This window comes from Guyanagaster necrorhizus, assembly GCF_019112545.1.
Source record: "Guyanagaster necrorhizus MCA 3950 unplaced genomic scaffold BT62scaffold_3, whole genome shotgun sequence".
Classification (NCBI taxonomy): Eukaryota; Fungi; Basidiomycota; class Agaricomycetes; order Agaricales; family Physalacriaceae; genus Guyanagaster; species Guyanagaster necrorhizus.
Window position 1 is genome coordinate 1,434,821 of NW_025064882.1, and position 22,584 is coordinate 1,457,404.

At 48.1% G+C, this 22,584-nt stretch overlaps 9 protein-coding genes across 9 annotated transcripts; 4 read left to right on the top strand and 5 right to left on the bottom strand.

Annotated features, from left to right (window-relative positions):
- On the top strand, positions 1 to 721 carry BT62DRAFT_418286 (uncharacterized protein). The gene is made up of 2 exons (XM_043180831.1): positions 1 to 246; positions 295 to 721. The coding sequence occupies exons 1-2, from the start codon at positions 61 to 63 to the stop codon at positions 535 to 537; spliced, it is 429 nt and encodes a 142-aa protein (XP_043044847.1). The 5' UTR covers positions 1 to 60; the 3' UTR covers positions 538 to 721.
- Positions 722 to 881: 160 nt separating this feature from the next.
- Positions 882 to 2,152, bottom strand: BT62DRAFT_418422 (uncharacterized protein). Its single transcript, XM_043180833.1, has 3 exons — positions 1,638 to 2,152; positions 1,426 to 1,586; positions 882 to 1,371 (listed from the first exon to the last, which is right to left on the bottom strand). The coding sequence occupies exons 1-3, from the start codon at positions 1,930 to 1,932 to the stop codon at positions 1,171 to 1,173; spliced, it is 657 nt and encodes a 218-aa protein (XP_043044848.1). The 5' UTR covers positions 1,933 to 2,152; the 3' UTR covers positions 882 to 1,170.
- Positions 2,153 to 3,800: 1,648 nt separating this feature from the next.
- Positions 3,801 to 5,353, top strand: BT62DRAFT_418388 (uncharacterized protein). The gene is made up of 5 exons (XM_043180832.1): positions 3,801 to 4,231; positions 4,291 to 4,309; positions 4,364 to 4,529; positions 4,592 to 5,067; positions 5,117 to 5,353. Exons 1-5 carry the CDS (start codon positions 3,902 to 3,904, stop codon positions 5,254 to 5,256), a joined length of 1,131 nt encoding a protein of 376 aa, XP_043044849.1. The 5' UTR covers positions 3,801 to 3,901; the 3' UTR covers positions 5,257 to 5,353.
- Positions 5,282 to 7,912, bottom strand: BT62DRAFT_1039237 (uncharacterized protein; the record flags this gene model as incomplete). Its single annotated transcript, XM_043178405.1, has 13 exons — positions 5,282 to 5,933; positions 5,989 to 6,131; positions 6,184 to 6,353; positions 6,406 to 6,477; positions 6,527 to 6,656; positions 6,706 to 6,835; positions 6,891 to 6,981; positions 7,037 to 7,108; positions 7,157 to 7,183; positions 7,229 to 7,492; positions 7,543 to 7,594; positions 7,641 to 7,697; positions 7,752 to 7,912. The coding sequence occupies 13 exons, from the start codon at positions 7,910 to 7,912 to the stop codon at positions 5,686 to 5,688; spliced, it is 1,617 nt and encodes a 538-aa protein (XP_043044850.1). The 3' UTR covers positions 5,282 to 5,685.
- Positions 7,913 to 9,455: 1,543 nt separating this feature from the next.
- Positions 9,456 to 11,365, top strand: BT62DRAFT_882966 (cytochrome P450; the record flags this gene model as incomplete). Its single annotated transcript, XM_043182726.1, has 9 exons — positions 9,456 to 9,666; positions 9,715 to 9,901; positions 9,954 to 10,083; positions 10,202 to 10,293; positions 10,345 to 10,483; positions 10,536 to 10,608; positions 10,663 to 10,934; positions 10,985 to 11,126; positions 11,175 to 11,365. The coding sequence occupies 9 exons, from the start codon at positions 9,456 to 9,458 to the stop codon at positions 11,363 to 11,365; spliced, it is 1,437 nt and encodes a 478-aa protein (XP_043044851.1).
- A 695-nt stretch (positions 11,366 to 12,060) lies between these two features.
- On the bottom strand, positions 12,061 to 13,488 carry BT62DRAFT_418699 (alpha/beta-hydrolase). The gene is made up of 2 exons (XM_043180834.1): positions 12,181 to 13,488; positions 12,061 to 12,127 (listed from the first exon to the last, which is right to left on the bottom strand). The coding sequence occupies exon 1, from the start codon at positions 13,369 to 13,371 to the stop codon at positions 12,370 to 12,372; it is 1,002 nt and encodes a 333-aa protein (XP_043044852.1). The 5' UTR covers positions 13,372 to 13,488; the 3' UTR covers positions 12,061 to 12,127; positions 12,181 to 12,369.
- Positions 13,489 to 14,142: 654 nt separating this feature from the next.
- BT62DRAFT_927036 (uncharacterized protein) lies at positions 14,143 to 17,091 on the bottom strand. The gene is made up of 4 exons (XM_043185167.1): positions 16,795 to 17,091; positions 16,088 to 16,741; positions 15,960 to 16,016; positions 14,143 to 15,911 (listed from the first exon to the last, which is right to left on the bottom strand). Exons 2-4 carry the CDS (start codon positions 16,597 to 16,599, stop codon positions 14,384 to 14,386), a joined length of 2,097 nt encoding a protein of 698 aa, XP_043044853.1. The 5' UTR covers positions 16,600 to 16,741; positions 16,795 to 17,091; the 3' UTR covers positions 14,143 to 14,383.
- Positions 17,092 to 20,248: 3,157 nt separating this feature from the next.
- BT62DRAFT_883428 (uncharacterized protein) lies at positions 20,249 to 20,954 on the top strand (the record flags this gene model as incomplete). Its single annotated transcript, XM_043182746.1, has 3 exons — positions 20,249 to 20,337; positions 20,386 to 20,512; positions 20,568 to 20,954. The coding sequence occupies 3 exons, from the start codon at positions 20,249 to 20,251 to the stop codon at positions 20,952 to 20,954; spliced, it is 603 nt and encodes a 200-aa protein (XP_043044854.1).
- A 13-nt stretch (positions 20,955 to 20,967) lies between these two features.
- Positions 20,968 to 22,577, bottom strand: BT62DRAFT_984505 (DUF185-domain-containing protein; the record flags this gene model as incomplete). Its single annotated transcript, XM_043189865.1, has 7 exons — positions 22,401 to 22,577; positions 22,205 to 22,351; positions 22,029 to 22,139; positions 21,752 to 21,976; positions 21,406 to 21,702; positions 21,247 to 21,352; positions 20,968 to 21,191 (listed from the first exon to the last, which is right to left on the bottom strand). Exons 1-7 carry the CDS (start codon positions 22,545 to 22,547, stop codon positions 20,968 to 20,970), a joined length of 1,257 nt encoding a protein of 418 aa, XP_043044855.1. The 5' UTR covers positions 22,548 to 22,577.
- Positions 22,578 to 22,584: the final 7 nt, after the last annotated feature.

Below are 22,584 nucleotides of genomic sequence, written 5' to 3' on the forward strand. Positions count from 1 at the left end.
CTAGCAAATAACGCGTCACCAACGCGTCGTGTCTCCAGCGCCCAAGATCTCTCCGCCACGATGTTAATCCCCATCGACATCCCTATTTCCTCTATATCTAATCAGAAGCTGTCCCCTGCCTTTGCCAAAGTATCCCATGACGAAACTGTCTTGATTGAGCTGCAGGGCACTTTGGATGTAGAGAGCAATCATGAAAGCGAGCGCAATGGCAAGCCGGTTGGGAAACTGTCAATTGACGAGGCTATGGTTCGTGCAGCATGTGTGGATCACATCGCTCTCTTAAAATTTCAGCAGAAAAAGCCTACTTTACGCATTGGACATCATCACCTTGAAGGGAAGATTGTTAACCTTCCTAAAGCCATCGCCGTAATACAGAAGTACTCGTCTCTTCAGAGCAAAGAGGAGGACAAAATGGTCTGTGATGAGGACACGAATGTAGGCAACGATTCTGGGGTTGGTTGGCGTGTTATTGCTATCGTCAAAAGGAAGATTGTATTTTCGAAACGGCCAATGCCAATTGTGGGGCGACCCAGTTGAATTCAAGTACAGTATCGTTCTCTATAGTTCATCTAATTTGACCTGCTTTTTCCTTGCGAAACACAGAAAGGCAACAAAAAGATTGAAAGGGAGACAAGCTAGTATTACAAAAAACAAATTGGGATTATGAAAAAGACTTGTTTGAATTTTACATTTTTCCAAGACATGGCTAGTGATGTAAAATGAGCTATGGAGAAGAAACAAACATAGATGATTGCACTCACCATATTTACACAGAAATACAGCCGTTTAAAAAGCAAGGCACGGCCCAAAATCGACAGAGGGAGATGCAAGTAGCGAAATGGCCCAGATTACAGTGGTCTTTTACCGTCGGGTGCATATCGAAATGATTATGGGGTGAGCAAGGGGAAGGATAGGACCGAGAACAGACGACGAGAAGGATGACCAAGGGATATTATACATTGATGACGACTATGGTGCTTACAACGCATTGAAGTCCATGCATAAATGTTTCCGAAGGTGATTGTCAATGGACTGTCAATGCTTAGAGTAGTACAATCCACAACGATTGCAGGTATTATGTTGTGGAGGGAATGCCAACAAGAATGACGGTGGTGAAAGAGAGCGTGGTGAGACCCAGCGACAAAATCAGCGAGGAAAGCATAGGCAAGATTAGTTGAAGCCGTCGAAATGGCCCTTGAGAATGCGCTCGCCCATGGGTGATGGAGCCCTGCGCTGCTTGGTATCCACACTGATGGTGGCGGAGCGGCGAGGTCGACTGTCTCGAGCAAACGGTAGTTGCTTGCCCTCAGTGGGGTTAACAGCCGAATTGGGTGGCGCATTGGGCGGCGATCGAGACGTCATGTCTGAGGGCTGCATGCAATCGATAGGTTAGCTATTTATTATACTCCAATGCAGAGAACCCACCTTTGCGAAAGTGCTGCTCATCGAGAGCCTTCGTAAGAGGCCCGTGCCGCGCTCTGTGTGAGGCTCAGGCATACTAAGCTGCGGCTGCGCAAAACGACCTGCTACAGCAGTGCTAGCTCGTCGAGCATGCGCTGCAACAGGTATTTCCTTCTCCTCATCCTCTGCCAGCAGGAGATTAGTGGGACGCAACGGCTTGAAATACCTGAACATACCTTCGAAAACCGGCGCAGGCCCGAACTTTCTGAACGGGTATGTGGAAGCTGAGCCGGGAGGCGCTTTGGTAGGCGACTGGGAGAAAACGTAGGAGAGTATTGGGGAGCTTCCTGGTGAAACAGGGCCAATACGAACAGGGCTGGAAGAGGTGGAAATTGGAGTCGGTATCTCTGTGGGAGAGTTTGAAGAGCCAGAGGACGATGAAGATATCGAGGCTGAACGGCCGCGACGGGACATGATTGGAATTGGGTCTGAATGCATGGTGGAATCAGTAGTACGAGAGTTGGAAGACATTGGTGGTTCGAGACAGAAGAGAAGGTGGTGGTAGGAAGTAAACAAGTCGGGATTGAGTCAGGCGACCTTTTGTATTCATTAGCAAGATCCCGATTTCATTCATCACGTGTCTGGCGCTTGAGCACCGCTGTCTTGGCTCATCGTTCAGTTCTCGACTCTGACCTTTTAGTGGGATTTCTGCAATGGAGTCGAGGCCCATGCGAGGCCCGGTACATCAATCACCATCTTACTTCCCAGGAATCCCTCGAAAGTTGAGGATTTTCTTTACGACAGCTTCGTAAGGGCCATTACCCGGTTCTAGATCACAGGGAGAGGCCGACAGTGCCAAAGTTCTGAATTCGCATTACCCCGCATCACATGCACTCTACCCCGCATTTTAAGCCTTGTTCACTTTCTGGACGTTGTGTCTTGCTTTTATGATTCCCTATTTTTTTTCGGTACATAAAGGTCCGGACAGGGAGGTTCAACTGGTACTTGTTCAACTCGGCATTCGCACAGTACATCTCTGCAAGTTCTTCCTTATCAGACATCCGAAATCTGTAGCATCCACAGGCTGTTCTCATCATGAAACAAGACTCAGGTTATCGTATTAACGAATTAGTAGGGCCGCATTTCAGCCCCCACTGTGTGTACAAACCCATCACACGACCATTCATTGGGGGCGACCTTGTCGAATGAAAAGTTGCCTTCCCACCACGATATCAATCACATGTGCCAGCCTATTCAGTTGCTTAGGCTTCCATTTGTTCGCCTTCGCGGAACCGGAGCGATTTTCAGCAAGAAAAACCCAAATCCAGTAGTTCAGCCTAGTGAAGAGCACCATCACCAATCAGCGCAGTGATTAACCGTGGGTGCACGCACGTCGAACTGCACAAAACATGAGGAGAGGATATGGAACGTCATAGAAAAGCAGCGAAGGCGAGATTCGAATAGCCGGAAACGAGAATAGATCCAGCCATCCAGTTGACGATCCGATGCAGCTACGTACTGCCCTCATCAAGGGAGAAAACTCCGATGAAACTTTACATGTCGTACCTTTGGATCGCAGCCAAGTAACTGAATACTAGTTTACGGCTGATAACAGTTGATCAAGCCTCTGACACATCATCATCGTCATTACAACCCCTCACTTAGCCGAACCGCGAAGCAAGATAGGCAAATCATTGGCCATTGAGCATTTCGCCTGAAGAGATCCCCCACTGGACTACGAGTCCCCTTTCCGTACGACAAGTTTCATCAAAGCGTTAATAAACTCAGGTCCGAGGTGAATTGGCCCTGAGATCGGAGAAGAAATACCAGGGTCAGCACATCGCTACATAGGAGTACATAATGGAAGAATACAGCGGCACAAATGGCAATAATCGAGGGAGGCGACACGGGGCTTATCTGATCAGATCGGAGCAGCCACGTGGATTTGCGTCCTTTTCAAATCAGTGAAACTTATTTGTTGGCAAATATCCCTCATCGCATATCCCTTGACTCTAATTGATTCACTTCGCCTGGAAGCTTGACGGAGACTCTTGGACTAGAGGGGACACAGGACAACAAAATTTCCATCACTTGTCTCCGATCTGCATGTTCTGGTGCCGTGTTCGACAAAGCCCAAACACCTACGGTTGCGAAAGGAAGGCGCCGTCGGCGCCATTTCGCAAATGTTACTATGACACCATCTCGCCATGTGGTCGACGATAGGAATTTATCTTCCAAAGGAACGCTCATCAATGAACTCGTTGCCCAAATTTCTCCGGAGCCCCATGGCTCCCGCATAGCCAGCGTACCTTAACGATGAGTTTATGGATGCCCTGGCAATACAAAAGGCTTGCAAGTTCAGCAAGGATCCTACAGTTTTCTTCCTGTTTCCTCTCCACATTCTCTCCCTAGCGCCTTTCCTTCTGTTCACTCTTTTCGCATCACTGCGCGTCTGCGACTGGTCATTCAAGTACAGACCTACTTCATACGAGCTCCAAACATGATCTCCGCAACCTTGATATCTACTTCTGTCGTCTTCCTCGCCGGCCAGGCCTTTGGACACGGCAAACTAACTAGTCCACCCCCCCGTAGTGACACCATTGGCTCTGCATTCTCAGAGGCTTGTGGTTCGCAACTACTTTCCGTAGAAACTTCCGATCCATACGGCAACATCCAGCAGGAAATGCAAACCAGTTCAGACGAGACATCGGCTTGCAACCTTTGGTTGTGCAAAGGATACCAGTTTGCTGATAATGAAGCGAACGTCCAAAGTTACACGGCCGGGCAAACGGTTTCGATGACTGCTGACATTAGGGCGCCGCATACCGGAGTAAGTGTATCATCTTAACCGTTAGACATAGTCTCATCTCTTCTTGTCTCCGGCTCTAGATTGCTAATGTTTCCATAGGTAGATGACTTTCTTCTTATTGTCCACAGTGATTAATATCCGACCCATGCACAGTCGCAACCGCAACCAATACCGTCATTGGTGATGCCCTTTACTCTTGGGATGATTATGCCAGTAACCAAAGTGGCGTGACGGCGGATGATGAGGCTTGGAACATCACGATACCCAATGACCTTGGCGACCAGTGTACGGCGGCTGGAGATTGTGTCATCCAGTGGTAGTAAGTCCAAAACTTTATTTTTCAAATGGCTGTTGATTAAGAAATCGAAACTTTCGTTCTAGTTGGTACGCCGAAAGCATCGATCAGACCTACGAGGATTGTATTGATTTTACCGCGGGAGGATCCAGCGATTCGTCGGCCTCGACTACAGCAGCGTCCGCATCCGAGAGTGCTACGGTAGCATCTGCAGAGGCTACCACCAGTGCTACCTCCATTTTCGTCCTCGTTAACAGCTCCGCGAGCTCGGAGGCTGCAGCATCAACATATGCAGCTTCCTCTGTCGAAGTTTCCGCGAGCAACGTAGTTGTGTCTACTATCAGTTCATCGTCAACTCCTGTTGTCTCGTCCATCTCGAGCGCCGCCTCTGCCTCTGCCACATCCGCCGCCTCAGCATCTGGCACCGTTGCTATCTCAGCCTCTGTCGCCTCCGATGCCACTTCTACTGTTAAAACGTCCGTTGCTACGTCCACCTCGGCGTCCGTCGCCAGCACCAGCACGTCAACTAGTAGCACCACTGACGCTAACGAATGCATGAATAGTACGCTTCTCTGTCTCCATACTGATACCCTCTAACGATAACATCCCAGCATACAACGAATGTATCGCGGCATCGCAGCCTAACCCTGACTGGGATGGGTGCTCTTCGACTAAGGATACATGCTTGGAAACCGCCACTTACTCTCGCCGAGCGAAGCGCTCGGGTACTCTAGGCCGCAGGATGATATGAAGATTTCCGGGTTCGTTTTAATGCTCCCTGGCAGCCTTTTTCTCTTCTTGTTTACTTATGTTCTTACGGCACCATTGAGTGGTTGCGTGAATCCTTCCCGCTCATGATCCTTGCCACTTTCTGAGAGTGTAGGGGAGACATGATGCTGGGCAGGCAGGATTACTTCGTACATTTCTTTGTAACCCGATTTTTTTTTAGAGCAGCTTAGTTCCAGCTCTTGAGTTGTAGATATCTCTCACAGAGGCACTCCTTTTGCCCCTGAGAACTTGAACACCTGCTGTGCAATGATCGAGTAAACCTCTATATTGATCACAAGTATACAGAAGGGAGAAGCATGTATGATACAGAACGCGTGTACAATCGACAACGAGAGAAGATGTTATGATACAATTATAGATTGTGAAGGTCACCCTTTGCATATGCTTCATTCTAGAGTTCCTGAGGACTGACGCAATCATCCAAGGACAACTCTCCTTTAGCAACCATATCCCGGAGGCTGGTCTCGGTCTTGATCATGCTTTCACAAAGCTGAATGGCTCCACCCTTACTCATCTGAGAACATGACCAGATTTTTTTAACCTCAGGAAGTGATTTCCGCAGCTTCTCCATTGCTTCCAGTTGAACAGCTACAGGGGTGCCACAGCCCCACATAGCCTGAATGGCGCAATGCAGGAACCCTATCACAAAAACAGGATTAGCGGTTGTTTAGCCTCCGAAGATATGTAACCTTACAGCTGTAGCACTCATCGTCTGGTGGGAAGCATTCAGCCGCGGCAAGATAGGCATGCCCAGCAGCAGAATATGACCGAATTGCCTTTCCCCCATCCTTAGAAGCTTCGGAGTTTCCAATTTTATTGTAGTAGAATCCTTTCATTCTGTAAATAACGAGGTTAGAAGATGGAGCGAAAGGATAAATAAAAGAAGTACGCAAGAGCATGTCCTTTACAATAACCATAATACGCAAGCTTGAATCCCGGATTAATAGTCCGCAGTGATTCAGGAGGTGGATTTTCATCGACTGCACGTATCAGATCGTTCGCTCTTTTTAACAGTTCTTCCAGGTACTGTTCATTACCAGCAGGTTTTTCAGCATACGCCTAATAGTGGGATGAACCAGTATGAATGCTGGGCACATTTCAGCGGACATACCTCCATTAGTGCGTGGAGATGCATGTTCCGAACCCCCCGCACAAAGGTCAAGTCAAACACCGTGCCGCGTTCCTCCCTAAAAACGATTTGAGACCCTGTTGTTGATCGATGACGCCACGACACACCTAGGAACATCACGGAAGACTTCACGACCCCATTCTAAGATATCGAGAACCGTGATTAGAAACTCTAGCTCGAGAGCACGGAGACCCCTAAATCGGCCTTCCATGAATGCTCTCATAATCAAGCAGCTACATTAGAAATAGTTAGCGCTGCCTCTTCCAATTAAAATTCATTTACCGAACCGTGACACTGATTGCAGGACGGACATTGCTCCATCCATCTGTCTGCAATCGTGCCTGCACTTCTTTCTTAACTTGAGCGGGTCCTCCATCAGTCCATGCTCCGCTTCTCGTCGCTTCAAGTTGCACTGTAAAGGAAGATGAAGCAGTTGACCCAACGACTATAGGGAAGATGGCGTTTACCCTGCAGGTTATACATGGAAACAAACTGAGGGTCTGAAATATGAAATGTTCTATTATCTGCGAGGACGGCATTACTGATGGAAGCAAGGACCTGAAATATGAGTTAAGTATTTGAATATGCATAGACTTGAGGGAAAAACGCGCACACCCAAGTGCCCCATTAAAGCTACGCCAACTTTCTTCGTGGTCTTCATCTTGCTGACACCGTCGGTAAATTCCTATAGTACACATGAGTGACTATTCATATTAAAGTGGTCACCACAAACCTGGGCAGCAGAGTAAATGACCCAAGCCTAGATAAAAGTCAGCTACAGTTTGTAAGACAACGATGAACGTACACTGCTGTTATAGTTGCCTTCTGAAGCGAGCCGCGGGAGAAGAGCCTCCGCAGCGGTCCAAGGAAGCTGGGAGGTATCACGCGCTGACAACGTAAAAGATCGTTCCGGTTGGGCCTTTAAGTCCTCCAAAGCTGCTCGAGAAGTGTTAAGACCAGCCTGGTACTGCTCACGCTTCCTGACTTGAGCAGTGGACGGATTCTCCGTGGAAAGGGCATCTAGCGCGTTTTGCCAATCTTTAACACTCTGCCAATACTCCATAACCATCTGTCTCAAGACGTCAGTGAGAAAGAAAAGGCCGGACAGGATTTGCAAACATCATGAGCAGTAGCCAGCCGTGCATAGGCTTTTGCGCACTTTGGATCGATGCTGATGGCCTAGAGTCAAAAAGATGGTCAGTATAGTTATCATGAACGCGTCGTGGCGAAGTTGAGTGCTCACTTGTCTGGCGTCGCTGGCTGCATTGAGATATCTAAACGACATTCAGTCGATACGTGCTATCATTCTATGCGTCAAAGTCACCCACTCTTTTGTATTCAAATAACACGCCGCTCGATTCGCGTACAAGATAGCATTGTCGTTATCTGCCGCAATCGCTTCAGTGTACTTGAGGATAGCGCCAGAAAAATCCTTTTGGGAAAACAGCTTGTTTCCCTCGTCTTTGAGCTGAGTAGTAGTCGGGGGCATTGTATATAAGTAAAAAGGATGGAAGGTTGGTACGTATTTACATTTTATCGGTAAATAGTCGGTTGGTTTGGACATTTTCTAAGACGTTTTAGAAGACAGTTATCTTGACATGCTCGGTTGCCTGCGCTCATTCGAACAGAACTACAGCTGGAATTGGCAGAGCCTCTCTGTACATGGAATATTGAAAGCAGGACAATGGTGCCAGTCAGGTGCCCCGTACTTCAGTTTAAGTATCGCACTGTCTTTGCCAAGTTCGCTTAAATATTTCGGACCTTTATCGGTTCGAATGGAGGTCGCCGTGCGGACACGGTCATGCCATTTGACCTGCCTGCCCTAAACGGGTGTCCATTCCGTTTTGGGCGGCGTCTTCTTCACTTCTCTTCCACCATCTCTGGCCTTCTCCAGTGCTGGGAGCTCATCGCCCGGACGCCTCTCAGTGGCGTTCTGTCTGGACATCAATTGGAAACCTCCGTCTGGACTCGTATAATTCACTTTGCCGCAATGGGTGTAGAGCGGTCAACGGACGTGACGAAATCCATGAAAAATTCTCATCTCAACCAGGAAGCATGGCAGCAGTGAGTATGCACCAAGTTATATTAACTCGTCGTGTTCTGGAATTTGCTTCAGAGTTCTGTTGTTTGATCACGTCCCTGAAAACGAATGATAATAACGCAATTCTAACAAAGGCGAATGCCCATCGCCAGTTTGCGAGCCTTTGGTGATTTCTGTGGCCATCCGAGTCGCCATCAGACACTACTTCGTACAGCAAGATTTACCCCGTGTATTCAACCAAGCACAAGCATACATACTTCTCTAAACTCTTTGTTTCAGCAACGTAAGATGGGCTATGAATCCTGCAGAGTCGAGCCCAGTTATTAGAGCGCTTGGCAAGAATTTGGACGTCACCATGACATGGACGAGACCAAGAGTTACAGCGGCGACGATGCAATTTATCTTACCCACCCGATTTTCAGGGCATATGGTGGGTAACTTATTTGTTTAACGTTAAACCCTGTACTCCTAAAGTTTTAATTGGTATTTATAGCGCTGCCGTAGATCATAACGCGAAGAAAGTGCCAATCAAATTTCCAGTTCTGTCGCTGCCCTTGCTACTTCTAGCCAGATTGCTGGAGGCCGTCTAATACGGAACGCATTGCATTCTGTAGTATGTTGCGCCCCATATCCGTTTTGGATCTACGCTGCTCCCGAGTCGGGTCTCATCTGTCTTTTTATGAAGCCATTCTGCACGCCCTTCTTTTACTCAACTACCATCTCATCATGTCTGTGTCGACCTTACAAGGACTGGCTCCTTCGTTTGATTTCTCTGGTGTCTGTAGTTCTGCTGCAGCAGTTGGAGCAGTAAGTTCTGTCAGGTGCTCATACGTTACGTATCTCAAGGTACTTTCACTATCAGGCAACTACCTTGTATCTCAATCATAATGAGTACCGTGGTGACACTGCGGTTGTTGTTTGTGCTTTGGCCTGGGCGTCGGTTTTTGGCAGAGGCATCTTCAAAGGACTTAGTATCAGCCAGTCCTTAGGGATGGCGACTGGTGGACTGGCGTCGTTCTTGGGGACAATGATCGCTATTGCCGTCGCTTACCGTCTATCACCTCTGCACCCGCTTTGGCGCTTCCCTGGCCCCTTCCTCAATAAGATCACGTCGCTGAAGACCATGCACATGGTGTCTACTGGTCATCGTTACACTATTATCAAGGGGCTTCATGAGCAGTATGGTAAATTTGTTCGAACTGGTGTGTCTCATTGATTTTCCTTCATCCACGGAGAGTAATAGTGGTTAGGTCCCAACACACTCTCTATTGCATCTGTCGAAGCCGTGCACCCCATCTACACGACTGCACAGAGCATGGATAAGAGCATGGCGTACCGTCCTGGACGTGCCCCAGTCGGAGGATTGTTCTTCACTCCCGAAAGAGATATCCACAACATTCGCCGAAAAGCTTGGGCTGGTGCCTTCAGCGCTAAGTCGTATGATCTCTTCGCGCTCTTCTTTTCTTCAAAGTGATTCGAGCATTTTTAGACTTGTCAAGCTTCTTGCCGTCGTTGATAAGCGCACGAAGCAAATGATTAAAGTCATGGACAAACGTCGTGGTGCTGATGGTGTGATTGACATGTCTGAGATCATTCGTCATTGGGCATATGATTTGATGGTCAGGAAATAATTCTCTCTGCTCACGCGATTTCTCTTACTGATGATGTCTTAGGCTGAGATGACTTTTGGTGCAACAAGTGACGTCGTAAGTGTTGTCGGTCCAATTATCTGAATAGCATGGCTCCAAAGTGACCCAGGAACTTATGGCTGATGGTGACCCAGAGAATGTCTCTGAGAATGCTCAAAACGCCACAGTGGTTTTCGAAGTGTGAGCCCACTCCGCGTGATTTTTGAATATACCCTAATCGTTCCTATGCAGACTTGGTGAAGCGCCTTCTATCTTCGACATTGCGTGGAACTTGCCCGCTTCGGATGAGTTCCATGTCCTGGAGAAGACCGCCACAAAGCTCATGGACGTTAGGAAGCACATAACTGGTGATGACATTGCGTCGTACCTGGTAAGATGCACTATCGGACTTATGATACGGATTCTCATACAGTGTATTCCAGCTTGGTGAGAAGGGTGGTGAGCGTCTTGGTGATGAAGACCTCAACATTGACTCTGCCTTTGCCATTGCCGCCGGTACGTACATAGAATGTTGCAAGAGCCAGTATCCACTGATATATCTCATGTTAGGATCTGACACCACGGGAGGAACCCTTACTATCCTTCTGTTCTATCTCCTCCGTGACCGTGCTGTCTACAAGAAACTTCGTGATGAACTTGATGCTCATTTCCACAGCCTCGATGAAATCGATGATCCTAAGGGCCTCCAAGAACTCCCCTACCTCAATGGTGTTGTCTGGGAGGGTCTTCGTCTTGGTACCCCATTTGGTGGTCTCCCCCGTGTTGTTGGAGAGGGTGGGTGTACGATTGACGGTGAATTTATACCCGAGGACATCATTGTGGTAGGCTCCTTGCGTGATGTTTCCAGCTTTACATCTGAGAACATCTACAGTCGGTCCCACCTTATACCCAGCAAACCAGTCCAGAGAACTTCTACCCCTTACCTATGGAATTCTTGCCAGAAAGGTGGCAGCCTGAGGGTCTTGGTCCGGAGACAATCACCAAGAAAAACGCGATGTTGTGTTTCTCATATGGTCTGTCACATTTACCTCTGAGGAGATATTCACAAACATTGTTCACAGGTGCATTCAGTTGCCTCGGCAAGATCTTTGCTACGCAGGAACTTCACCTCACAGTGGCCAAGCTCATGATGGCATATGACATGGAGCTTCCCAGATCATTTGACCAACAGAAGTTCCAGGATGGTATACTGAATATGCGCACAACACTTTTTGACTACCCCCTCGCTATTACAGCTACGGCTCGCGACTAATTCGAGTCCCAAGAGGTCTCATTTAGATGTATTTAATACTATAATTGCTAAGCATAGCATCACTAAACCGGAACCTAATACAGCATGTTATAATAATAGCTATTTCAAGGGTTAACTGTCGTTTGCAAGCCTGCGTGTCGACGATAGCACTCATGACAACACTGAACAACGCACACATTCGCATTACCGGAGCGAATCCTAAAGAACGACGACATGACCTCTGGTGGATGCGAGGAATTGGTAGTGTCGTCGTCAACGCTCTTGATTAGCAATTCCACTTCTTCGTATTCTTTAAGAGTCTCATTGGATAGTTCTTGCTGAAAACGCTGGAAGATTGTGACTTGGATGAGACAAATGGGGTATAGCGGAATAGACGTACCTCCCTAAGTGCGGAGATATATATATATTTCGAACCCCACGAAAGATGTGATTTTCTCATATAACAATAAGATCATACCAAGTATGCAGAATGGATGTCCCAAACCTATGTTCAAGGACTCATCGTTTCTCGCTTCTGTTCAAAGGGGCAATGGACAAACACTGCTGCTATCATAATTTCCGGGCCACTAACTCAGGAAGAATATCATTGGCTGCGTCCCACGGGGTAATTTCAACGTTGCATCGACTTTAAAGGCTAAAGGATTGCTTTCCATTGGTCGGCGAGGCGCATTGCCATCCTCGTACTGTGACTTCTGTTTGGACTCCGCTGGGGTAAGGTATCTAGGGCCCGCTGATCACACTGGCTTGCTGCTGTCCGACAATCTGGAAATTAACCGGTGAGCATACAAGGATATGTTCCCGTGAGAAAAGCTCACACTATAGGCGCCTGCCAACCTTCCCCATGCCTTGGCACATGCGGGGTCCATTTCTGTTGCCCATGTCAGTAAAGCAATGAAGTAGGTCCCTGGCAGTGATCGAAGAAAACCTTTGACGTACGATCCGGGCGTCCCCAAGACAATCCAAGCTCAGGTCACACTTTTGAGCAGAACATAAGATAATTATAATCACTGTTGGTCAGAATGGACAATAATGGTGCCCTCCGCCTCCTCGATAAAACGCTTCCAGATGCCATCTAATTCATACAACGCAGCTATATGTCCACCTTGCACCCATTCGAGCTTCGCGTTGGCGTAATTACCGACAAGCCACTTTGCCATGTCGGGACCTAGCTCATCACTTGTCGATGCGACAACCAACAAAGGCCGCTTCGAATGTTCCTCATCCAGTTGATTAGGGCAGAAACCCCAATCACAATGAAGATCATCAGATGTCTCCAAGAAACCTTCCCGCCACATTGCAATACTGCACTTGGCATTCTCCGCAAACTCTCTCTCGAGCTGACCCTCAGCAATGCCATTCTGTTCCCTCCACTTCGCAAAAGCCTTGCGCTCCCTTTCGTCTGTTTTGTCGAAGAGGATTTTCCTGATGAGAACTTCGGCTCTCTCGACTGTACCCATCTGTGCCGATATCGCTGCCACTAGCATTCGGGGAATGGCTCTGAAAGGGAATAACTGGGAGGGAGGCCCGACTGAGATATAGTTCTGCCACGTCATTCCCTTCGTATATCCTTTGTCCCACTTGAAAGGAGAGAACGGCGCCAGGAGTAGACATCCGACTATTTTGCGCCCAAGCGGAAACGCGTCGAAGGATGCCCCATAAAGAATTTGGGCAGGAACAGTCCCAAACGAGCCCCCACTGATATATATCCTGAGATTGTCATCATTGGGATGAAGGTGATTAATTAACGTTGTAAAGTCGGACGTTAAACTGGCAGGATATGATAAGTCCTTGGGGCGGGGATCAGATTTTCCCCATCCGGGAAGAGTGGGCGCAACAAAATGAACGCCCAATTCTCGCAAGGCTGGAGACATGCGAGGTGCTCTTCCAACACCAAATACTCCGTGATAAAAGACGATGACAAGGGAACTGGCTGGATCCCCATTGTCTGCGTAGGCTAATCTCCTCCCATCCGAGAGCGTCAGATACTTTTCCAGGGCTTCGGTCATGACACGGGGTGGATGCTTTGCTAAATTGTTTAGGCAAAGTGGAAAGGGGTACGATAACGTGACTTTATAGACTTTATACAGTGGCAATGACACTGATAAAAATCAGAGCCAAGCACGCTATATTTCCAGCGCAGTCAACCCTGATGACGTTTTTGGATGAAGGCTGCTTGAAGTGAGGTACATGAGTGCGCAGCTACGGCAGCCCAGGCTGAAAGGTATAGGAACCCCAAAGAGCTCAAGGTCTTTGGAGATGGTTCAGTCGACGAAGGGGGAGTACAAGGAGTACAGGGTAAAAAAGAGTGAGCTCCGAGCTCAAAATATTAATAGCGTGACGATCGTATACGATCGTAGATGCAGCGCGACCCTGCCACTTCACAAGTTGGATAACCGGAGACTAGTAGTCAATCTTACTTTATTCGACGCGACTGGACGTGACACCCATCGATTCTTGTTAAGATTCTGCTTAGGTCCTGACAGTGAATATGTAGACTGTTCCTTGCTGTTTTTTTTACAAGATAAGGTCCAGATCCTTGCGACCTGAGTTCCTGAAAAATTGACGAGATCGTCAGCGGTTAACATCACATTCGGATACCCCTTGAAGCTGTATATCGGAGTACTGTCATATCCGGGTCCTGGCACATCAAGGTCCTGGCACATCAAGAAGGTAAACTCAATGGGTCACTAAAGACGAAAACAGCACCTCCATTTCCCGGGTTCACCCAATGCTTTGTCACTGTCAAAAGCATGAAGTGGAGGATGGAAAGTTAATAATAAGGTGTGACTCGTCGCCAAAAAGGTCTCTGATTAGAGTAAAAACACATGAGATATAAACAAAGTATGTTAACGACAGACAGAACGACACGAACCCAGTAATGCCAGTAAATGCGAAAAAGCAGAAGAAACGAAGAGGTAAATGTACAGACGATGCAAATGATGGTGGTCGTAAGTGTCATGATACTGAAGAGCGGTAACGCAAAGGAAGACGAGCAAAACGATAAATGAATGACGATGATTATCCAAGGAAAGCCAACTCTGTCACCCGTCTACTCTCCTCGTCCTCGATCTCGCATGTTCCAAGGAGTATACTACCAGGGTTATGTATCGTCGGGCTCAGAGGTTGCCGGGGGCTCGGAGAAGGAATTTCTGCACCAGTTACTACCGCGAGTTGTCGATTAAAGCCCAAAGATCGCACTGCGCGCAAGCCTCGACGTTCAGCGAGAGGTGGCGAGGGGAGAGCCAAGGGAATGGTAGGTGATACAGGGAGATCGGATTTTTCCTTCCTGCCCAGAGTTCCTACTAGCGACCGGCGAACCGTTGTTAACGATCGAGAACCTGACGCTTTGTCGAGTTTCTTGAAAAGGTTCAGCGACCTCCGACGTTGTCCTTTAATTCGAGACTCTGTCGGAGAGGGAGTAGTCTGTCCCCGCCGCAGCAAAGAGCTCTCCGGTTCTACAGGAGAATCGGAGGATTTTCCGTCATTTGAAAAGGGAGAGGCGGCCTCCTCTTTCGGGCTTTCAACGATCACGGGGATGTCATGAGATGGGAAATCATTCGCCCAAACTTTCCCCGCAGACCTTCGTCCGCTCGTATGGGATTCCGAGCTCGTTGTAACAATAGTAAGTACCTGTGACGTGGCATCGATGGAAGGAGTGGCAATGGAAGATTCATCCGACGATTCATGTGAAAGAATAGTCTGTGAACGTCTGCATGACGGCGGCGCAAGGGATCCTTCTTCTGTACTATGCCCAGTGGACATAGTTGGAGATGCAGGAGGTGTGACCACATTCAAAAAGGTTGGTGAGGGAGGACAAAGCTGCTTCTGGGATTCGATCTTGTCGACGGGCATTGAACTTGATGCAGCCGATTCTGATGTTTGTCCAGTAGACAAAGCAGACAACACAACGCCTTTCGAAATGGGTGAAGGGGGTATAGGAATAAGAGCCGGATCAACGTCAACCGTCTCTGGTACAGACGTAAAGATAGGCGATGGAGGCAACGAGACGAGTGCTGGATCTGGTTCGTGTTCCGAAGGTGTATCATGTGAGTGAATGCAGGAAGTAGAGGGGCTAATGTGTAAAGCTGGCGGTTTTAAGCCTTGCTCGTGTAATGGTGTCGCAGAAGTGGGGGAAGGAGCAGGAGAATCTATCTCAATAACAACCTCCAAGACTTGGGGCTGAGTCAAGTCCGGCGCGCTTGGCGACGTTAGACCACCAAACTTGAAGTGAGTAAGGCGCTGGCGCTGCTCTGCTTCGGCCGTGCGGTTCTTGGCCTCCCACTCTTCTTTGATCCGATGCGCAGCACTTGGCTGATCATCATCAGTAACGACTTTCAGTTCAAGACTAGGGATACGTTGATTCTGCTCCAACTCTTGTTGGCTCAAAGGAAGGGGAGGCAGAAGACCGCGTTCACGCAGCGCTGCATCCCTGTTGTACTGGGGATTTGGGGAGCTGGGAATTGTCGGCGAAACCTTGCGAAACGTGGTCGATATAGTTCGTAATAGGGTTTTCGATTTAGATGCCTGTAGCTGCGGTGTCGGGGAGCTGTGGAAACGGTCAAAAAAGCACCATATGGATTTTTGACAAACTTACTTCGTCTTGTGGCGTTCAGCGTCAGTAGTCCGCCTTGCAGGAAACTTTTCCGACAGACTAAAGCAAGACAAGCGTTAAAACAAGGCGGATATTACATATATGTTGCAAAAAAAAAAAAAAAAGCTTACCTTGCGATGACGGATAAGTCTATTTCTCCGGACACTTTCTCACACGGGGCGGGCTCCTTCTGCCTCGTATTAATAGCAGGGATCTGTGTACTCTCTGCACTCTTCGGACCACTACCCCTTCTTCCAAGAAAAGTAGCGACAGGTAAGATGAATGCCTTGCGTGCCTTCAAGGACATGCCTCGCAGCGATGAGGTCCTCGGTCGCGTGCTGCGCTCTGGCACCGAGGCACTGGAAGGTAGGAGTTTAACAAAGGGCAATTTTGGCGGAAGGAGAGTCGACATGAAGGATGCAGAGGGAGGACAGCAAGATGGATATATGCAGCCTAGAAAAAGCGGGTGGTTCCACGGTGTCAGAATGTTTGGAACTCTGATCAGGTGGTAGTGTAGCTGCCAAGTCGAAGCCGTGACGTAGTCACTGTCGTTGATGTGGAGGAGAATCTCTTGGTTGCCGCTGGCGACGACGAGCTCACCAAGGGAGAGGAAGAAAAGAGCAATCGAGGGGAAGATGCACATCTTATGTGTCTGGACATTTTGAAGGAATTTGGTTCTAGGAGACGTGCGAATCTCCGTGCTGGATCTCGCCTGATCCTTTAGACCCGATCCTGGGGTAATTTCACGGCATCACCGATTGGCTTCCATATTTGGAAATTCTCAGCTAATGTTCTAATTTCAATACGGATTTCATGCTGAATTGCAGCTGGCACTCACATGATTTGGTAGAGCAATGATATTGCTGCCCTCGCATCAGAAGCCGGACCTTGGTTTCACTACTCATCTCACAGCTATTCGACCCGCACCACATGGTCTGCCCAGTGTTAGCCGCCACTGAAACCTGTGGGAGTCGAAGCACAAACTCATGCTGCCCATCTGGCGAATCCGATTAAGAGCTGCCCTGTCCGAACCTGAGAAGAAAGGCAATAAGGCCCATACTTAGATCTCTGGATACCGAAAGCCAGTCTGGCTAGTTCTTGATGAGATTCAGAACATTCACGCGCTTGACCTGATGGGCGGACGATCCTCGCTGCCTTGTGAAAAAATCGCAATCCAGGTTGGGAGGAATCCGAGACCACGGACAGTAAATTTTTAAAGAGGTACCATCATACAGACTCCATGGACTATTCAAAGTCCAGTGGAAAGATCAAAATTGCGATGTTCACCCATGAGAGAGCGAAGTCTAGGAACTAGGAACACGGCCATTGAACGGGGCGTTCCTCCGTCAAAATGCTGGACGATCACAGTAATTGTCCTTCAATAGTATACTTCATACCCGTTGAGAAAAGGCCAGAAGGAGATACAAGGTTAGTCATTCCAAATGTCAGATAGACACCTGGTGGACAGTGAGCGCCTGGCGTGTCCAGACAGATGCAGCATAGGATTGATGGAACCCCGATAGCCTATAGATCGTAGACCGTTGACGCCACAACCACAAGAACTACAAAGCACCCGGGTTTCATTCCGGTATTGGAAGGTAGTTTCGAATTCGGCAAACTTGGCTTCGGACAGTAACAATGTCCCCGATTCACCTTGTGTTACCATTCATCTAACCGCTTGCATTCGAAAAGCGCACAACGCATCTTCAATCAACGACGAAGCCGTCTGCAAAGTGACATGCAATGAGTCATAGCAGCTCCATTTCCGCAACACGAAGCGTAGATCTCAGTAATATGTACTAATTCATAAGTAAAAAGTAAATAAATGTTACCAAAGTTGACCCAGAACACGCACCAGGACGGTTTCCATGCTGTCGGAGTAACTTGGGAAATAAGCGAAGAATCGAATGGGCTCTCCTTCGCAACCGCCCTTCGTCATGATGACTAGGGAAAAAAAGATGGATATACCTAATACGTTAACGTTATCATGACGGAGGTATTTATCAAATCTCGACGCCGATGGCAACTTTTCGGTCCAACCGCTGTAATACATTAGAACGAGAAAAACTTGGAGACCGCCGTCGACAAATGCACCCTAGCCCATACGAATCGGTATGCAACAAAATCGCTCTCATTCGGTGACGTGAGCGGAGATATTTTTTGGGCTCCGCTGCACTCCGACACGCCCACGCCCGAATTTGGCGCTAGCTTCTCTATCGACGTCTTTCAAAGGCTTTGAATGCGTTGAATGTCCACTGACCTGTTCTATCGCTGCATGGCCCTTACTAGTAAACTTTAGGCGGCGCATGCTAGGCCGAATGTGTGATACTTTTGCTTATACTGGGATACCCGAAATGCAATGCAGAATCACCGCCAACGGATATTTACTTGTACGTCTATGCCTTTAGCTTCGGGACCGCTTTTCTTGTCAAGCTCTGCATTTGATAGCCATGAGAGAAATGATCAATGACCGATTCAATTTTGAAAACAAACGCGTGTCACTCATCATTCTACGCAGCCCAGCATTCGATTTGGGCGGTCGTTAACAATGTCGGTCAATTCGATGTCGGCGATACGAGGGCATTTGTGGACGACGGCGATTTCGCTAGCTGAGCATAATTGCTCATGCGACGGCCAGTTATCATGCATCATGGACTGGGTTCCTTCATAACAAGGCCATTATGGTGAAACCGGTGAACGAATCATGCGGTGCATTTCTGATCTCTTCCTGGTCCATAGAGCGCAATGTTTACCCGCTGCATGCGCAGTGCAGCAATTGTACGTATTTGTGCGGAACCGACACCCAGAATACGGTTCAGAATGTTGAAACATCGAGACGGAGCGCTTGCATGGATGCACCCGGCCTCCCGAGTCCCGACAACAAATTGTCCTGGACATTTACGTATACCAAAAAGGCATGCCGGTCTGCTTGCCTGGATTTGGAGCCTCGGTGGAGCGCCTGGGATATCTTGAAGTTCTGGAAGAACCAAAGGTTGTGGCGCGCGCCCCACTCTATGTCAGCTTCTGGTGGAGCGCCTAACGATACCATTGGGACTCAGACTCGTAATCTAGGGAATCCGTGAATCAAATGTTCTGGGTACATAGTATATCCTGGTCCCCGCCATGTTCTTGGATACCCTGGTCCAAGTTCATATTCTCTTCGCGTTAGTGACCAATAGTGGAGAAACCTCGTAACACTACGTCTTTACTTGATAATATCATTGTCCTGATGCAATACTCAATTGCCATTGACACTTGAAGGCTCGGCATCAAATGTTCTCTTCGCCTTGCAATCCTGAAGTTACCACGGTCGAGAGGCGAAGCTTGATTACTTGGGCCGAATCATTGATTCTTTCCCACCGATACATATTATGCCAAGAACATCCTCCTTATGACCTTCTTTGGGACCGACGATTAGGCGATCAGGCTTTGACTCCGGAGGACTCTTTCGTCGAAAAGATCAAACTCTTTTGTTGGATCGAACTTTCCAGATACTATCAAAGAAAGTTAATATCGATTTTCAATTGAATCTCAGTGATTTTGAGCCAAGTGGTATGTGTGAGATTTTACGCCAGTTTTTCTCTCATTTTCCGATGTAGACTTCGAGATAGAGTCGTTCAAGGAGACGTCGCCCACAAGGTGAACGCAGGGATAACGCATTCATCTTCGCCTCCCAGAGCGAGCTTTGGTCCATTCTTAAGCAGCCGGCGCCTTCAACTTACGCATCCGTATCTGTCCCATCTCAAACAACCCCGCTAGACTCGAGTCTTCTGAACAAGTGTACCTCTGCGTCTGATGACAGCCACCACTAAAATGCTTTTGATTGCCGGATTATCAAGAGCACGACCGTGCACCATCATACCTAATAAAAAGTCGCCCGGAGTTCGTGTGGAGTTTCAAGTTATACTTAGGTCTCTTTTTGTTCTTGGCACATTGGACCACTAGCTATCATATATCACACTTCGCCCGAAGCATTTCTATTGCTTTTTGTTCATCGATCTTCCAAGTTCGGCTTCATAGAATTGAATCTCGATATTATCTAAATAAATTGTAAGAATCATGCTGTTTATCGCAAGGTTATTACAGTCGACTCTCTCATAACCCATAGTGGTCGGTGGACCATCAGAGCTATGGGTTACGACGGAGTATGGGTTATGAGAGAGTCGATTGTAGATGAGCTGTCAGACGGGGGAGCCTCGGCCCTTCCGGTGATTCGTGTGAAGGGTCAAGAGGTCACCACCGAGTCTTAGTCAACGTGTTAATCACGTGCCTTTCTTTCTTGTATCCTGACCATGGCGTTAGGGTCCTATAGAGGACCTTCGAAGACATTGACACTGACACAAGGACCAACAGAGTTCGAGATTCTCAAGGCATCGCACAAGTACATCTCTCCATCTGCGGATGTTTCAAGCCATTCATTTTGTTACAGATTCCTTCGCGAAGACGAGAACGACGAGAAGGATTCATCATGGGAGGACAAGCTGGCGTCGAAGTACTACTCAAATCTATACCGCGAGTTTGCCGTGTGCGATCTGAAGCATTACAAGTCTGGAAATGTACGTCCTCTATCAGTGTAGGGTATGTGCAACCGTCGCTAATTACGATGAACAGTTTGCTTTACGATGGAGGACTGAAGAAGAAGTGCTATCTGGGGCAGGGGAGACAACATGCGGCAACACGCGTTGTGTGCATCACAGCGCCAGTGGCGACGACAGGCCTTCCCTGACGACATTAGAGCTCCCATTCACATATCAGGAGCACGGAGAGACCAAATCTGCATTGGTAAAGGCCGTTCTGTGTAAGAAGTGTTTGGACAAGATCATGTGGAAACGAAGGAAGGAGAGGTCAGGGGATTCAGAGGACAAGTCGCAGCGGCGAAGCGACGACAAGAAATACAGGCGCAAGCACCACCGCGACCGTGATGTAAATGAAGACAGCCGGCGACAGCGTCAACGTAGTTCGCGTTCTCTTTCTCCTACGAGGCGTAATCCAACATGATCATGCTACCAGTCTATTGAACAAATGGCCATACCCCGTGTTCACTAGGCGAGTTACTGATACCCAACACCTTGTATTCCTTTCCCATTCCCGCCTCATCCACAAGACGTTGGGCAGCTTTCCTTATATCTTCCGCTCGCTCTTCTGTCTTGGCAGAGCGGATCAACATATTGACACGCGCTTCTAACCCCATCGATACAAGAAATTGCGACTGAGGTAGGGGCCCGTACGTTGGAACTGGAGGGTTCGATGAGCCCGAGGATCGTCGCAAATGGAGAGAGAGGACACGCACCCAGATCGCCCATCGCTTCCTTGATGTATCCAAAATCTACGTTTGCGGTCAGATCACATTCACCTGGCCGCTCAAATACATCTACTATTCGGTGATCTTTGAATGCCTGCGAGTAATATGAGGATCCCTGCATAAAAACTGCTTTGATGCATAACGTACGCGGAAGGAATCCTCGAACGGCGAATCTCCACCATAATCTACCACCAATGCGCAACCACCAGGAGAAAGAAGCTCTCCTACTTTTCTGGCAACTCTGAATGATGCCGCTGAGACCTCTAAGCGAGAACCCTCGGGCAACTGGTCAAACCGCCGCGACGATCTACCGAGTAAAGTAGAAGCGGCAGTTGGGCTGGGAGATATAACACGACGCAATCGTGGATAAGCAGACTCTTTTATTGAGTCAAGCTCTGGATGTACAGAATCAACCATTATTTCATGCCACCCTTGCTTTCCTCGCTGTAAAACCATCCTTAGAACCCTTCCTATACAGTAAAGAACTACTTACTTCAAGCATACTGACGGGTAGTGCATCGAAAAACTCGTGAGCTACGAGCATAGTATAAACACCGGACGAGGGTTCGATTTCGTCTATTGATTCATTCCAGGTGAGGTCCCAACTACCTTTTTTCAAGAACGGCAGAAGGTTGTCGTTCTGAAGTGCCCGCATGGAAGGACTTGTTTCAACAAGATGGACCCGTTTCAACGTGGTTTTCGCAAACTGCTGGACCACCTAGAATGCCTTTAATTCTGCTGAGAGATTGCGTAAAAGTCATGTAGCGTACCCGGAGAATATCAGCCATCAGGGTTCCCCTTCCCGGCCCAAGCTCAACCAGGCGTATTGAATGTGAGGCACCTGCATTCTGCCACTGCGAGAGAAGCCAGATGGCCACCAGCTTCATTTTCAGTGCTGCTGGCTCGTCATCCATAAGTATCTCAAAGAGTTGATCACCCCTCGCACCTCTCCAAAAACCTGACTGATTTCAGGGCTAGTAATGAAGTCTCCTCGTTTTCCGAACACGGCATTGGCGGGATTCATGTAGTATCCTGCCGTTGGATGCGATAAACACAAGTTCATGAAGCTTCCAAATGGCATCGGCCCAACTGCCTTGTGGTTGTAAGTAATAAAACGTTATCGAGAATATATTTCAACACACTTTGACGTGGTCGAGAACTATCTTTTCGATTTTTGTAACCGGTGGATTCGTCGATACAAATCGAAAGAATTTTGCATTCGCATGGAGGCAAACAGGCAAACGACACGAAAAACTCGTCCCAAAAATTTTGCGAGAGTGGCGTAACATAACACCAATGTCAAGACAGTCGAAGGCAAGGCACCTC

What these genes read in the sequence shown, in the direction of transcription:
- BT62DRAFT_418286 (XM_043180831.1), top strand. Translation starts at nt 61, where the DNA reads ATGTTAATCCCCATCGACATCCCTATTTCCTCTATATCTAATCAGAAG. An exon ending in TGTCAATTGACGAGGCTATG is followed by an intron (nt 247 to 294) that starts GTTCGTGCAGCA and finishes AAATTTCAGCAG; the next exon opens with AAAAAGCCTACTTTACGCAT.
- BT62DRAFT_418422 (XM_043180833.1), bottom strand. Translation starts at nt 1,932, where the DNA reads ATGTCTTCCAACTCTCGTACTACTGATTCCACCATGCATTCAGACCCA. An exon ending in GCCTGCGCCGGTTTTCGAAG is followed by an intron (nt 1,587 to 1,637) that starts GTATGTTCAGGT and finishes TCCTGCTGGCAG; the next exon opens with AGGATGAGGAGAAGGAAATA. An exon ending in TGAGCAGCACTTTCGCAAAG is followed by an intron (nt 1,372 to 1,425) that starts GTGGGTTCTCTG and finishes GATTGCATGCAG; the next exon opens with CCCTCAGACATGACGTCTCG.
- BT62DRAFT_418388 (XM_043180832.1), top strand. Translation starts at nt 3,902, where the DNA reads ATGATCTCCGCAACCTTGATATCTACTTCTGTCGTCTTCCTCGCCGGC. An exon ending in GATTGTGTCATCCAGTGGTA is followed by an intron (nt 4,530 to 4,591) that starts GTAAGTCCAAAA and finishes CTTTCGTTCTAG; the next exon opens with TTGGTACGCCGAAAGCATCG. An exon ending in CGCTAACGAATGCATGAATA is followed by an intron (nt 5,068 to 5,116) that starts GTACGCTTCTCT and finishes ATAACATCCCAG; the next exon opens with CATACAACGAATGTATCGCG.
- BT62DRAFT_418699 (XM_043180834.1), bottom strand. Translation starts at nt 13,371, where the DNA reads ATGACCGAAGCCCTGGAAAAGTATCTGACGCTCTCGGATGGGAGGAGA.
- BT62DRAFT_927036 (XM_043185167.1), bottom strand. Translation starts at nt 16,599, where the DNA reads ATGTGCATCTTCCCCTCGATTGCTCTTTTCTTCCTCTCCCTTGGTGAG. An exon ending in GACTTATCCGTCATCGCAAG is followed by an intron (nt 16,017 to 16,087) that starts GTAAGCTTTTTT and finishes GTCTTGCTTTAG; the next exon opens with TCTGTCGGAAAAGTTTCCTG. An exon ending in GCTGAACGCCACAAGACGAA is followed by an intron (nt 15,912 to 15,959) that starts GTAAGTTTGTCA and finishes CCGTTTCCACAG; the next exon opens with CTCCCCGACACCGCAGCTAC.